Here is a 16,365-nt window from a genome sequence, read left to right as displayed (position 1 = left end):
TCAGGAACAGAGGGGGAGACATTTAGTCAGATACTGAATTGGTGACACTAATCTTGAGTGCCTACCTTGAAAATGGGCTCATTGTATAGATCATCCGTGCCGTTGGGGGTAAGATGTGTGTGAAGCATCTGTTTTCTCAGACATGGATGTGAACTGTAACAGCAAATTAACTGGTCTGTGGAGGAATACAAACATGATATAGTAATTCTAATATTGACTATACAACGGCACCGTCAGTCTCTTACCCTATAATAACACCTTAAAGCAGAATTTTGACGGTGTCTCTCTGTGCTCTGACCTCAGCGGGACTCGGGTGCATCTCTGGAGTGAGGATGGACTGGAGGCTGAGGTTGTGGGTCTGGACCAAAACGGTTTCCTCAAAGTGCACAACAAGGAGCAGGGCGTGGTGTCAGTGGAGCCTGATGGGAACTCTTTTGACATGCTGAAGAACCTGGTGGTCATCAAGCAGCATTAGGACCAAATTCAGCAAAGTAGAGAATCATTCCCCTAACCCTGATTTAACCAAATATGGAGTTATTTAGTCTGGCAGAAAATGTATCTGTGTAACTATATAAATGTATGTAAGTATAATAAAAAGATAAAATAATATGTTTTCTAATTGATAAATACATAATTAAATTCGTTCCTGGTTAACAGTAGGAGTACTCTCCTTGTGTTAATTTAACACACATTTGAACCAGTTTGGGTCATTTGTAGGAAGACATTCAGTGATGGTAACTGGGTTTAAAGGCAGGCAGCTACAAAAAGTGATATCTGTGATGGGTCACTAGCACAAACAGCAGTTTGATTATGACCTGCTGATTTGGGACCACCAGTTCAAACCATTATCTAACAACCTGTACTACCTTAACAAACGCAATAAATCTTGTACCCCTTATTTAAACAGCTAATCTGATTTCACTGTTGCATAAGGACAGAGGTTATTGCAGCTTCTGCTGTTGCGAATTTCTGTAAAAGAAGACACAGAATGTTTCTGTGTCTTCTTTTACAGAAATTCGCCGTTTCATGTCTTTAAACTAACCGGGTTCTGTTCAATGAGCTGGGCCCTATTTCAGAAAGCAGGATTAATGAAAACTCTGAGTATGTTGAGCCTGAGATGAGGAACTCTGAGTTTTCCATTTCACAAAGCCAGTTCAGTGAAATCCTGAGTCAGTTACTATGGCAACATACTCCATGAAGCAAACCTGCTGTCTTGCAGGTTTGCTTCATCTACACACCCTCGTCAGCTGCTGTAGGTAAACAGAGGAATATCAAAATGGTGCGAACTTGTGATTTCCCCAGCTGTGGGAATAAAAACATCGCCGGCTCCCAATTCCATCGGTTTCCTGTTACAGATGTAACCCGTAGGCAACTTTGGCTAACCCACCACCAGAACAAAGCAGAGACTTGTCGTAATCACATATGAATTCACATTTCTATGTGATTGATTACTCATGTCACGGATTTAGCAGTTAGCAGTTAGCCTAATATGATAAACTAAATGCCGACGGTAAAACGAGGCCACGTATAATACTCTCCACAACACAACAGGCTATTAGTTCAGTCAAACATTTTGTTTTACAGACAATCAGTTACAGACATCGTTATATAGCCTGGTATTAGGTAATATATCTCTCTTTGGGCACAGCAGTGCGGAAATTGCGTTTTCTCTGTCCGTCGGGATCTGTGGGCAGCTGAAGTGAGCTTGACATACGCGCAGTTGCTTCACCCTCACTGGCTTGGTAGCGAGGTTCATCCCAATTGACACAAGTCAAAGTTGCCTACGGGTTACATCTGTAACAGGAAACCGATGGAATTGGGAGCCGGCAATGTTTTTATTCCCACAGCTGGGGAAATCACAAGTTCGCACCATTTTGGTATTCCTCTGTTTACCTACAGCAGCTGACGAGGGTGTGTCGTGAGCCTGAGCCGGTGTTTGCGCTGTAGTAGTAGGTATATATAGGGCTAGTACATCTTTTTCCTCACTAATAATAGCCTACTGGTTCTCTGCTGGAAACAACCGATGAAGTTTTCGTTAGCCGTTGCTATCCTGCGCACCTGCACGGCGTGGTGATGAACTGTCTAATTGATTTCTGTTGCCGTGCTGTCTTGCGGGCCTGCACGGCGGAGTGATACTGGCCAGAGAATAGTCCCAATTGATAGCAAGGTCTGACGTAATGCAGGGATGTTTTAAAATTATTGAAATAGTCTAACAAAACACATGCATACTTTTTTGTAGCTTAAAACCTTTTGGTTACGTGTCCCCATTATATCTTCAGAACTACTTTTTCTCCGGTAAGCTACTGGCGATTTCTCAGAGCAGGAGGCTCGTTGAGAGTAGTGACACCGTCACATCAGAGCTACAGATGGTCAGCGTTTCACACAACTTCATGTCCAAAAACCTGAACTATCACTTTAACGCATCACATTACATAACATCACTTCACATTACCTATTAACACATTCTGCAATCTTTTCCCATCACACCTCACGCCGTATTAGATTTTTTTTCATGTCTTAATTCACTGTCATTAAAATCTCTGAATCATTTGGGAAGAAATAAGTGGCTTTCTGCTTTCTGCCAGAAATCATGTTATCTGCACTCTACTGATGATGTCTTTTGGTGCTCGCCGTAAATGCGCTTCCCTCAGGCTGAACATACTCAGAGTTGATTGAACTGATTCTGATCAGCTGTTCTGGAACCAAAAACTCAGAGTTTCCCAGCTCAGGCTCAGTCGGTCATTAGGCTCAGATTTTGTTGAGCCTGCTCTCTGAAATAGGGCCCTGGTCACAGTGGTGTGCAAAATCCTGACTTGGGGGGGGACGAAGTCAAAAAAGACACAGTAGTAACTGGTGGGAAGAATGAAAAGGTCATTGTGCAGTCATCATTGCAGTCTGGAATGTGATTCCCTGTTGTCAATAGGTAGCACTATGATTATAACTCAATAATGACTCTAGTACAGACAAAGTTTGAAATCGATCGGATTAAATCTCTAGGTGGAGTTCGTCAAGGTATGACCCCTGTAAATAGCCAAAAATGCACAAACATTGCACAGTAAACTCAAAATGGCAGACTTCCTGTTGAGTTTAGGGTACGGCTCCAAGAGAATTCTTCATACGTCTTGGGATGTTACATAAGCCATCCAATTTTCATACAGTTGAAACGTACCACAGGCCCTACTTCATTGAAATGTTGTAGGGGGTGCTAGTGAGCCATTTTGTCACATTTGAGCTGAGACTCAGAAGGTACTGAATTGTTTACTAGTTCTGATTTGTGTGCAAAGTTTCATGAGCATCTTTTGGTCCTCAAAAATGTGATTAATTTCAAAGAAGAACAATAATTCCTTCGATTTCAGTAGGGCTTTCGTGACCACCTCTGGTCAGTGCTTAGGTCCTAATAGACTCTGCCAGGAATGAGTCCTAAAACCCAGACATGAGTTAGCATTTTACCACTTCCGGTCCCCTCGTCTCAAAGTCAGTGGGTTTTTGGTTAGATGTCTGAAATAAGGTCTGTGGTTAATATAAGCGTAAGAGACCCTTAGATTTTGTTATCCAATGTAGAATACATCAGTAAACACACCACTATGGACTTTGAAGCCTGTACGTATTTTAAAAAACACAAGCCAACAAGTGGATAAATGAAACCACAGGACGTCATCATGCCGAGCCATGCCGAACACGGCTTTATAGTCTTGTTAAAGTGGTGACGTTAGGTCATAGTGTAGTACATTTTTTACTTTAGCTTTTTAAATCTGCCAATTGCATGTAGGGTTCAATAATGATGAAAGGGGTGTTCATCTATGAAGATTATCTTGCTGAACAAAACATGTAAGAATCATAAACATTTGTTTGCCACAGTGCTTATTTTCTGCAATAATTCAAAATCCAATGGAAAAATCCCATAGGCTTTTTGACGAGGGAACTGGTCAAAAAATTATAATAATAATAATAAACATAGTGATTTCAGCAGGGTCAATGCTTGGGCCATAAAAAATCTTTTGGAGACGGTGTTGATATCATTAAAACACTTAAACAGTGTTTTACAGGTAACGTAATGCAGTCCACGTAAACATGACTAAAACCACAATAATAAACATGTGGTTAAATCATTGTCTGCTATCATCATGCTGTCTTCGTAAAGATAGAATTTGTGGCTGTACTGTTGTTAGTTTAGATTTTACTTTGTGAAAAAAAAAGATTAAATCAGGAAAATTAGATTCCTTTAATTTCTCAAATCACTAAAGAAATAATCTGTGACTAAATGTGTTCAGGGGCAGAAACCCTAATAAAGTTTGAAACCTAAATTTTTCCAGTTATACACCCCCACCTGTTAAAAAGTGAACAGAACCAGGGTTTATTTATTATTTATTTATTTTTTGAAGTTGGACTTGACTGCTTGTCCAAGAAAAAATTCTTTCCTCATCATTTTATTTCAGAAGAGTGTACAGTAATGAGCAATCACCAATGGCTGAGCATATGAACATAAATTACACTGAGTATCATCTTATCTTCCCATCCCTACCCAGTAAACTGACAAACACAAAACAAATATTAAAAAGAAAACAAGAGCAAAAAATAAAATGTGTATCTGTATACATACATACATACATACATACATACGTGCACATACATAGACACACATTCACATATACATACTATACATATGCATACAAAAGCAGCAACAAAATTCTAAGTAATGGGATCATTATATGTTCTTAATTCCTGGTGTCACAGCCAGAAATTGTCCAGGTTTATTAATGATCATCTCTTGAGGTTTCCCAAGCAAGAAAATAATTGGAACCAAAGGTCCTGAAAATTATTACTATAGTCATAGTTTTCGAGAGTTAGTCTCTCCGAGGTAAAAATTGTGATATTTTGGAGGAGATTGATTTTTCCAAAGAACTATGCATTGTGTTGCAAAATATGTTACAGTAATTCATACTCTGCATTTTTTTAATCTAAATGAAAAAAGACATATCATTTATTAAGTAGAGACATAGGTTGAATTCAAATTCAATTTCCAAAACTGATTTAGTAAAGGAATGTATCAATTTCCAGACATTTGTCAGCAGATTGCGTTTCCAAAACAGATGCATAAATCTTACGTTTTGGTGAGTTATCTTTGGAAATTTATGCATCTTTATAGGAGTGAAATAGAATTTATGGATAAACTTAAAATTTGTTTCCATGATTTTGTTACTTTTAAATGAGAAATGTGTTCTTTCACAGATGTTTAACTGTGTGTTTTCATCTAAAACCATCCCTGCATCTTTTCCCCAATTATTTAATGAAGATTTTATAAATCCCAAATCCCAGATTTGTATATCATCTTGAAGATAGGTTTGTAAGTAGATGAGCAGAAAATCTCTTGAATTAGAACAGGATGGTATCTCCAACAGTTTTGTGGGAGGCAAGCAACAGCCAACACTGTCTGTGTTTTTGTTCATGATTTAGTTTTTCAGTTAAAATCTGGTAAACTGGTTATTAAGTAGATGATTACTACTTTATGCTGATGATGATTTCACTTGCGGAGCATGAAAAAAAAGGATATACTTAATGGCTTGGTGCTCAAAATAAAGACCAATGGTAGGATCATGTCACACGCAACTGTATAAATCTTGTGTACATCCTATTTCAGATAATACTTGTGGAATTTTGGGGTTCTGTGATCAGGTAAAGACTCATTTCAGAGCAATTTGATAATTTCTGGAAGTTTATAAGCTTTCCCCAATGTTGGCCATCAGTGGTGATACAGTATGGGAAGACAGTCTCCAAACATCACACATAAATGTGAGATTATTGGACTTTTGAACAGACTGGTGAATATGCCTGAACAGTGGACCATTCATTGGCTCTACAGTCCTGGATTAATGAGGTGAAATCTTTATTTGAATGATCTTTTGTTGTTTGTTTGTTTGTTTTTGTTTTTCAAAGGTTACAATGTAATATTCATGATGCTCAGTACAAATTGTTCCTGATGTGTAAGAGAAGATTGTCTGTTGATGTTGGATGGAAAAGTGAAGTGAGAGATCATAAGTGGAAAAAAGAAGCGTGCTGGTCTCAGTAATAGATGGTTCATGCTTGTTTTTGGGCTAAAAAGAATACCTGTAATAACAGAAGAAAGGTTTGTAGGTAATCAGTGTTATCCACAATTTTGTTATCCACTGTGCATTTTACAATGCTCTCCTGATACTTGATTGCAGTGGTTCAGTGCCAAACTGGTGGAAATGCCGGCTGGTTCACTGGATAGCACCAAGGTTCCAAGAGTTCTGAACGGAACCAGTTCAAGAACCCTAGCTAATTTGGTGGAAAAGGGGTATGTTTGTGTGCACAGTTGTGTTCAGGTATATCGCTATTAGCTTTAGAAACAGGCAGGTTCACTGGTCTGCCTGAGCAGAAAAGACTCCTCTGTAATTTAGGTAAGACCTAAGATGAAGTCCATTTCATATTTTATTGTCTATTATATGATGATTTGATGTATGGGCCTCAAGTGTTGGAGGAAGAACCAACTTGAATGAAGCAGCCTAAAAATTAGGGAAGTTAAGTACCAATATATTAGGATGGTACTGTAATAATTCAGAATATTCTGCAATGAGAAAAATGCTAGCCAGGTCCAAACTGTAGGAGAGACATGAAAAAATCAAGAGGAAAAAGTATTAAAGAAGCGCATTAAAGCAGGCTCTCTCTCTCTCTCTATCTCTCTCTCTCTCACTCTCACTCTGTCTCTCTGTCTCCGTCTTTCTCTCTCTCTCTCTCTCTCTCTCTCTCTCTTTCTCTCTTCCACAATCACTTCCCTCATAAAGAACAAAATCAGAGTATTCAGCTCACCATTAGTAAAGTTGCAGCCCACACTTCCACCTGAAAGTGAACACAGCACATTGTGTACTGCCATATTAAACACATCATTTGACACATTCTTGTCTTGCTACTGTTTCCTCTCTCCTGTGGAGAAAATAAATGTAGTCTGTCTGGCAGATGATAAGATGTCTTGTCTGTTGTGTATTTTGAGTGTCTAAAATGGGAAGAACTTTCAGAAATTCATAATGTAATAACTGCAGATAATAAACTGATAACGTAATAACATGCCTATCATGTAATAAAACCAGAGGAAAAAAGGTGTTTTTGCATAATGTGACAAGTTATTAAATTTGAAGTTAGTGAGTTAAGTGGCAACCTTTTAATGAAAAATATAACTCAAGGGATATTATTATAACAAATTAAAATCTGTGCTTAAATGTTCAACATGCATTTGGTAAATATCATCAAAGCAGCTTGATCTACAAAATGCTGTGTCAGAAATCTTGCATTACTCACTTTTTACTCATTCAAAGCTCTTTTACACGACATGTCACAATCTGGTGGCTGAGACTACTAAGGTTCCACCTGCAACTCAGCATAAACACACACACACACCAGTGGAGCAAAGTGGCTAAATGAGACTGAACATCATTACATCGAACATGGCTTTATTCTTGTTGTGATGGTGACGTTAGGTCAAGTGACTGTAGTGTAGTTTGGTTATAGCCTAGTGTTAACTTTTTACTTCTGGCGATTACATTTACGCTTCAAAAATCATAAAAGTGGTGTTCATTTCTGAAGATTATCTTGCTTAACAAAATGTGCAAGCATCATAAACGTTTGTTTGTCACAGAGCTTATTTTCTGCAATAATCCAAAATCCAATGGAAAAATCCAGTGCAACACTTCCTCGTTGGCCTACAGAGGAACGTCATCCCTGAAGCACTCTATTGGACAGATGCAGAGATGGACAAGAGGAGAGAGAGCAGCTCGACTGCAACCTGTTGTACATGTTTAACTTGAGATGATATGTTTAAGTGTGTTTTACCAGTTTCTTATCCCTTTAATTAATTGTCAATTGAATGTGTAGTTGTCAGTCCCCAAAGAGATTAAAGTAAATTGGCAGTTGACTCTTTGTCCCTTGAACACAGACTGACCAATCATATTGTAGCAACATGGCTGCGCTCCATGGACACTCATGCAATTGTCTCTGATTTCTTCATTTTCAGGCTGGTTTTGTGGATTTAGAGCTACATGTTGTGCCTGTGGCATGTGTATTGATGATACTCGTTACCTGAAGAGGCAACTTCCCTGTTGCAAAAGCAAAATCAAACCCTGAAAAGTGTAGGGTTAGCTAGCAATCTACTGAAAGTACAACTTACTATGTTGCTTTTGCATTATAATTATTGTAACAGTGAGACAACGGGCCCTTGCAAGTGATTCAATTTACCACCTCAGAAATATGCATGTGTTAAAAGAACTTGCGTTCAAATGCTATTATCTGCTTTATATGCCCTCGAGAAGGCAAACCCATCTCAATCAATGTTTCTTTTTTCTTTTGTGAGAAGTCAGTAAAAATGTATAACTTATAAATAGAAATGTTATACATTCATGTTACAGGAACTTTATAAACTATTAACATTTTAAAAATCCACTTAATAATTTCATACACAGATTTGAAGTCATGTTATTGTAAGATGTCTGTATGTATGTTCTTATGGAATTGAATGCTTTTTGTGGCTGCAGCATGGGTGAACAAGCCCAGGACAAATTTCTCACTTGTGGGACAATAAAGTTCATCTTATCTATCTTATCTTATCGTATCTTATCTTATATGATATATATGATTGGTGATATGTATGTTGATGTTGTCCAATGTCAGCGTTACGATGGTTTAAAATATATGGTAGCTGCATCAACCCAAATCTGGCACAAGGGCCCGTCATAATAGTGTACACTGAGATCCATCCTAACTATTATATGCTACTGTGAACCAGCGAAGGGAAACAAAGACTTTGCTAGTATTCAGCCAGCAGTGTGTCATCACAGTGTGTTCAGATGAACAGTGTTTGGCCTCCCCCAGAGCTCCCTACCTATCCGCCAGCGTCCAGGCCCCCTCCGGCAGCACAGGGGTAAGCCAAACACCTTTCATCTGCACACACTGTGATGACACACAGCTGGTTGAATATCAGCAAAGTTTCCCTTTATATTCATTCTCTTCTGTCTCGATTGCCAGTGATGTGGTGGTTCACTTTTACACTGTCAGCTGCAGCCTATAGTTTGGCTTTAGCCTCTAACTATCTTTATCTTTTGAACCTGTTTTTGCTGCTAAGTGAGTTTCACATCCTGGATATATCCTCCAAACACATTTTGTAGACCTCTCTGTCTGCTTCCCTCATAAATTGCTTTTTCATTTTTCCAAAACTATGATTAAATTTCTTCAGAGAGTGCAGTTAGTGACAGTGTGGGCTCCATGCTTGCTCCGATAGCTTGACAGATCATCACAAATGGGTGGGGCTTAACGAAGGGTCATTTAATATTTCTCTAGTGCTTAATATTACTGTACAGAAGATACTAGATAATTTGCTGGGTGTCTAGATAGTGATGAGTACTGTAATGGCTTAGTACATAATGTTACACATTAAATGCACAAGTTATTACATGACTAACTGGTAAAACAAACTTCTAGTCAACGGAAAATTACTTACATTAGTAGGACAGGTTGCACAGGTTGTAGTACTTTAGAATATTATATATCAATCTGGGGCAAATGTGCTCGGTATAATATCGTATTTATCACAAATATACATGTCAGTATTTGTTATCGATGGTCCACCAGCCAACGTTGATATGGCATGTTTTAACTGTGCGACAGCAATGACATAATAGTGCAGTGAAAATGACCTGAGTAGTGTCCAAACGAGCAGTAAACTCCAGGACTCACTTTGAGTGACATGCTCGCTGCCGATGGTGTCTTGGGCTTCTCAGTCAGATCCACCACTCATTCCTCCACAGCTCCACCTTCTTGCCCAAATATGGCCACCTCTGGCTCCAAAAAAAGATGCCGATGGCTGAAATGCTGAACTCGAGGCTTCAAAGCAGGAGTCCACACATGAGGGGTAACATTATGGTACCTACGTCTATTATTTATAAAGTCAATGGTTCAAAAGTGGGGGGATTTGCCAATTGGCTCATTATAGTATATATTGAAGTTCCTCATTTGTAAGTAGGGAATATTGACTGAATGTTTTTGGACACAACCTTTGTCTTCACTTGCTAGCAGCAAGACAGGATGCAAACCTACCCCAACCCTGGTGATCTCACAGCCTGTAAACAGCCCCTAGAAGCTAATTCAATGTATTATATTTGGTGGCTGTGGCTCAGTAGTCAAAATGGGTCATCTACTAAAAACAGAGTTGGTGGTTTGAGCCTGCCTCTTCCTGTCCTGTGTCTAAATGTCCTAGTGCAAGACATTGAATTGCTTTTAATGGTTAGGCCAGCATGTTGCATGATAGCTCACTGCTCACTTGTGTGTGTGTGTGTGTGTGTGTCTGAGAGAGAGAGAGAGTCCTCACAAGAAGTGTAGAATAGTATTATTTTTCAGATGGTAATACCTTGAGGAGAAATAATCACACAAAGTAAGCAACTGTACTATGTGTGTACTAACTGCAGAGGGGAGGATGGATTTCATCCTGAAGCTTTGACTAGCAGAGAGATTGCCCCTGCTGCAACTTTACACCATGCTCTGTTTGTGTTTATATATGTGGTGATGATGTGTGTGCAAGTGTGTGTGTTTGATTATTTCTCTGAGGTCTGTCCCAAAGCTACTTGATGACACTTCATTTGTCTTCAGCACCTGGGCCTCCTGGCTTGTTCTCCCCAGATGAAGTGAAAATGTCAAAGGAGACATGCACACTGCTGGAAGTGGATGCACCCCTGTGCTTCATTACAACCTCCATTACAGTCCTCCTCTTTCTTGTATCTCAAAAATAACATGCCAATATGGAAGTCATCAGGGTTACAGTATGTTCTGTAGTGAGGCAAGTTTATTCATACCCTGCATGAGTGAGCGCTTTTCTTTAAAATACCCAATTTATACAGTCTGGAATAGTTTGGAGGTTTTCCGCTACAAGTGCAATGACAAGATGATACTAATGTCACTGGGCTTTCACAGAGTTGATAGATAAATTATTTACTCCTTTGTTTTTTTATTTATTTATTATATAAAACACTATTGACACAGTTTTGTGTGTGTGTGTGTGTGTGTGTGTGTATTTATATAAATTATATGTATATAAATGTGTATATGTATGGGGGTGGGGTGGGCATGGTTATGTGATCTTGTGTAGTTTTTTGTTGTTGTATTGCATTGCATGTTGTTTTTAATTTTGTAGTCTGGACATTTTTGTACATGAACCCCAGGAAGAGTAGTTGCTGCCTTGGCACCAACTAATGGGGATCCAAATAAACAAATAAATAAATAAACACTGAGAAAAAAAATGTTGAAGTGCTGATACTAAATTAAGATTAGTTCCTTGTAGGTCCATATTTAGTAGATACACTGTTGGCAACAGATTGAGCCTGTGGATAGCTCTGCATAAGCTTTACACTTTACAAGACACTGTAATCCTTCTCTTCACAAAGCTGTGGAACTCTGTCAAGTTGCAGGTTGTTGTTTTCATGCCTCCGCACTGATGATAGCCGTGGCTGAAGGCATGATGTTTTCGGGTCATCCGTCTGTTCGTCAGTTCATCCGTTCGTCTGTTCATCCATCCTATTCTTGGGAATGCGATATCTCAAGAATATCTTGAGGGAATGTTTTCAAATTTTCCACAAATGTCCAATGGAAGGTATGTTACAGTCTAGAGCCCTGTGATGGTGAAGGGCCATGAAGTCCACAGCATGCAGGTTTTCATTTCAACCTCAAAAAGACTACGAAAGTGAGCAGTTGAATCTATTTCAGTCCAAAGACTACAGGAAAACAGAGAATCTGATCGGATTGGTTTAGTTTATTGGAAGTTTAACCAAAAACAAGCCAGTGGCTACATTTTTATGCCTATTTGGCGGTGGTAGCCATAGCCATGGCATCATGTTTTCTGGTTGTCCATCTAGATGTCCATCTGTTCCACTCTCTAAATGCTAAATCTCAATAAGGCCTTGAGAAAATTTCTTTAAATTTGTCACAAAGTCCACTTAAACTCAACACCAAACTGATTAGATTTTGGTGGTCCAAGGTCAAGGTCACTGTGTCCCTGTGAACAACTTGAGGGAATTTCCTTAAATTTGGCAAAAACAGGATCCAGTACAACATCTTGTACTGGATCCTGAAATTAACAAGGAGCCAGTGCAAGGATGCCAGGACTGGAGTGATGTGAGTGAACTTATGAGATCTGGACAGAAGCCTGGTGGCAGCATTCTGGACTAGTTGGAGGCAGTCTAATGAAGTTTTATTGAGACAGGTGAAAAGATAATTACAGTAATCTAGACATGAGGAAATAAAAGCATGGATGATCATTTCTAGCTCGGAATAAGTTAACATGGATCTGAGTTTGGAAATGTTTTTGAGGTGGAAAAAGCAGGAGCGAGTGACAGCTTTGATGTGGTCATTGAAAAGCATGGTCTGATCAAATGTGACCCCAAGGGTGCACATTTGCACTAAGGGACCCTAAGCAGCTAGCCACTTTAGATGCTGAGGCGTCAGGTGCAATAATTAAAATCCCAGTTTTGGCTGCATTCAACTGAAGGGAGTTAGTAGCCATCCAGTCCTTAATTACATTCATACAATCGCGCAGTGACTCAATTCCATCGGTCCTATCAGGGTTAAAAGAAAAATATAACTGGAGGTCATCTGCATACATATGGTATGAGATACCTTCAAAATTGCTGATGACATCTCTGAGAGGGAGCATATATAGCGTAAAGAGGATAGGCCCAAGCACTGAACCTTGGGGCACCCCGCAAGAAAGGGGGGCAAACTCTGATTTAAGAATGCCAACAGCCACAGAAAAGGATCGATCAGACAGATAGGATTTAAACCAATGAAAGGTGGTCCCTGAGATGCCTACCCTGTCCCTCAGCCTGTCTAAAAGGATGTGGTGATCAGCAGTGTCAAAGGCTGCACTGAGATCAAGCAGAACCAGGATAGTGGATTTACTGGCATCGGAGGCCATCATGATGTCATTGGAGACCCTGAGAAGAGCAGTTTCTGTGGAATGTAACTGACGATAACCGGACTGAAATTTATCGAAGATATTGTAACTAATCAATGCTGTCACTAACTGGTTTGCAACTGCTTTTTCTAAAATCTTAGATACAAAGGGCAACTTGGAAATGGGCCTGTAGTTGCTAAGAACAGCGGGGTCCTGATTGAGCTTTTTGAGTAGCGGCTGAACAACCGCTTGCTTGAAATGGGACGGGACACAACCAGAAACCAGTGAGCTATTGATTATGGAGAGCAGAGATGGACCAATTGTGCTGGAAACATTTTTCAGCAAAGTTGTAGGCAGGATATCCAGTGGACTAGAAGAGATCTTCATAGTACACATAAGATCTGCTAAGTCTTGTAAGGAGACAGGTGAGAAATTGTCAATAATTGACTGTTGTTTGAGAGGATCAGGAAGGGAGGAGGAGGAGGGTGTTATACTGGCCTTGACACTGACAACCTTATTCACAAAAAAACATTAAAAAAATTACTACAGTCCTCATCAGAGGACACAGGTAGAGCAGGCGGTTGCACAGCAGTAATGCTACTTATGGTGTCAAAAATGACCCTGGCATTTCTCCTGTTGGAGATGATGAGATTTTTAAAATAAGAGGCTCTGGCCACCCTAACAACAGAATTGAATTCAGCTGACAGTTCTTTAAAATAAAGACGATGTACATGAAGCTTGGTTGATTTCCACAAGCGCTCAGCTCTCCGACATTACGACGAAGGCAACGGATGTTGTTGTTCAGCCAGGGAGTGGGATTAGCTGCGGGAATAGTTCGAGACTTTAAAGGAGCAATCTTATCAAGAATAGCAGAGCAGTGTGAGTTAAAAGTTAAAACTTGGGAGTCAACGTTAACATTAATACCAAAAGGCTGCACCACACTGTTCAAAGCAGATGAGAATTTTTCAGCAGAGAGGTTATTTAACATACGGGAGAGTTTCGTACGCTTGCTGGTTGAACAATCAGAAATAATAGACAAATTAAACAGAATGCAGCTGTGATCAGTGACGGGCAGCTCCTCAGAGATGATACAATCAATGTCCAAACCAAGTGTAAAAACAAGGTCCAGCATGTTTCCCTTAATGTGTGTCGGGCCATTGATATTTTAAACAAAATTAAAAGATTCGGTGAGATTTATAAAATTATTAGCAAAGGTGTTTGTGGTGTCATTTACAGGCACATTAAAATCCCCAAGCATTAAAATTCTCTGAAATTTAGTGATGGAAGCCAGAAAGTCACTGAATTCAGCCAGAAAGGCGCCATTAATACCAGGAGGGCGATAAATTAAAATACAATAAAACGGGTTAGAGCGGCCAGCTTTAGAAATTAGCAGTTCAAATGAGGTAAAAGTTCCACAATTCACTCTCCTCAAGGAGAAACTTTGTGCAACAAAGCAAGGCCACCACTGCGGTCACTGGTCCTTGGGGCACATATGAATGCACAATCAGGCGGGCATAGCTCCTTCATGGACACATAATCTTCATCCCTTTGCCAGGTCTCGGTGAAAAACATGAAATCTAGTGAAATGATTTGTTATTGATCGAGCGAGCATTCAACAACGCCAGCTTAAGAGACTTGGGACCAGCTTTGCAGACAGTAGATGACTGTGACAGTGGTTACAGATACTGGAAATTGTGGGTTGTGTGGTTTTGACGTTTGTGATGTCTGTTATTCATTACTACAGGTATGAAAGCGGGAGTTTGTGGGACAGTAGAGACAAGCCCAGTAGTTCGGGCAATAGGAAACCAGGAGGGATTGTCTGTAGAGGTTAGTGGCAGCTGGAGCCTGTAGGGGGAGCTGCAGGAGGCAATGGAATGCTCCGTAGAAGAAGTGGCAGGCACGTAAACAGTCACACATGTGTGAGTGGCGTTGTGTGTACATGCTGTATGTTGGCTGCTAACATGCAGCTTCCTAATTTGCTCGGGTGAAGTCCGTCATGACGATAAAAGGAGGGGCGGTTCCAAAATAAGTTAAAATTCAAAAAAGTTTCTTGTGTAAAAAAATACTTACCACTTCTCCCATGAACTTCTCTCCATCACAGCCAGATAGAAATGATGGGTGCTTCGTGAATTTATGGTCACATGACAACAAATTGCACAGTAGCAGAGAAGCCACAGAGACTGCAGATGTTAATTAGCTATATAGCTAACTCGGGCTGAACGGTTGTGTTGTGGGTTAGGGTTAGGGTTATAAACTAATTTAAAAACAGTGTGTGAGTCAACTTACCCACTGGCTCATCTTAAGCCACTCTCTCCTATGCCATGTCTAGCAGCTTAGAGATCAGTAAGCATAATATTTTCTTTCAATGGCTGAAATAGAATAGAATAGAATAGAATAGAAAACTTTATTGTCTGGAACCCAAAGGCAACAGAAATTTGTTTTCGACAGGGCTCAACACCAGGTGTACACACACACAGAAGACATTTAAAACACATCCAAGACATTTACAGGATCTAAAAAACACGCAAAAAAGGTGCATGTACAAAACATTGACACTTAAAAGAAAAGAAAAGGACCAGCAGCAAGTCATGATCAAAGCATTATAATTCCTCTGCTGTTGAGGGCTGTTATTGCAGTTGGAATGAATGATTTTTTGTAAATTGTTTTTCTGGCCAGTGGGACTTTGTATCTCCTGCCTGATGGGAGGAGACTGAATGAGTGATGGAGGGGATGAGAGGGTTCTGAGGGATCAGGAAAGCCACCCTGATCACAGAGCGCTCATACAGATGGAACAGTGGAGTATACAGATGGAACAGTGGAGTAGATATGTAGCATGAGTAAATATGGTAGAAGGAAGCTTCTTGGCCTCTCCAATACAATAAATCTGGCTTCTCTGTGGTCAAACATGTATGATTAGATATCAAGATTATACTTATTGGACAATTTTACACAAAGTTGCCCCCAAAATAGCATTTCTGGGATTGAATTGGCGGCCATCTTGGAAAAAATGGCAGCCATCTTGATTTTTGTGTGGCTAATGGGTTTTATCAAAAGAACATCCCCCAAGGAGTATTTGTGCCAATTTTGATGCTTCTTTCTGCTTGTGAAAGACTTTACTGAAAAAATGCAATTAGCTGCTTAGCTATCAATCACAGATCTGCTCCGACCAGCCTCCCCCTGCAACTACAGCTCCACTCGGCTTATTGTTGTCATGGATAGGCCTACATCGTTGCTTCTAGCTGGTGATATGCTGTAAGGCTTTAAAATTGTAGCCGTGGGTATATGCTCATTATATCACAGTTAAGAAACAATCAGACTGACTGATTTCACCTTTCCATTTTATAAATGCATTTAATATATTTACTCCGACCAGAAGCCAGATTATCACTAGTTTGTCTGACCAGAGGGGGGGACAACAC

At 39.8% G+C, this 16,365-nt stretch overlaps 1 protein-coding gene across 2 annotated transcripts in view; it reads left to right on the top strand.

The window, feature by feature from the left end:
* Positions 1 to 659, top strand: part of hlcs (holocarboxylase synthetase (biotin-(proprionyl-CoA-carboxylase (ATP-hydrolysing)) ligase)) — a 96,349-nt gene extending 95,690 nt beyond the window's left edge. For both annotated transcript variants that reach the window (XM_078172149.1, XM_078172148.1), the window contains one exon: positions 304 to 659. In XM_078172149.1, the coding sequence (XP_078028275.1) occupies positions 304 to 475 (172 nt within the window). In that variant the 3' untranslated portion in view covers positions 476 to 659. The remainder of the gene's footprint in view (positions 1 to 303) is intronic.
* Positions 660 to 16,365: the final 15,706 nt, after the last annotated feature.

This window comes from Epinephelus lanceolatus, chromosome 11, assembly GCF_041903045.1.
Source record: "Epinephelus lanceolatus isolate andai-2023 chromosome 11, ASM4190304v1, whole genome shotgun sequence".
Lineage (NCBI taxonomy): Eukaryota > Metazoa > Chordata > Actinopteri > Perciformes > Serranidae > Epinephelus > Epinephelus lanceolatus.
Note: the sequence above shows the minus strand (reverse complement) of the source record. Positions and strands in the feature narration are given on the sequence as shown.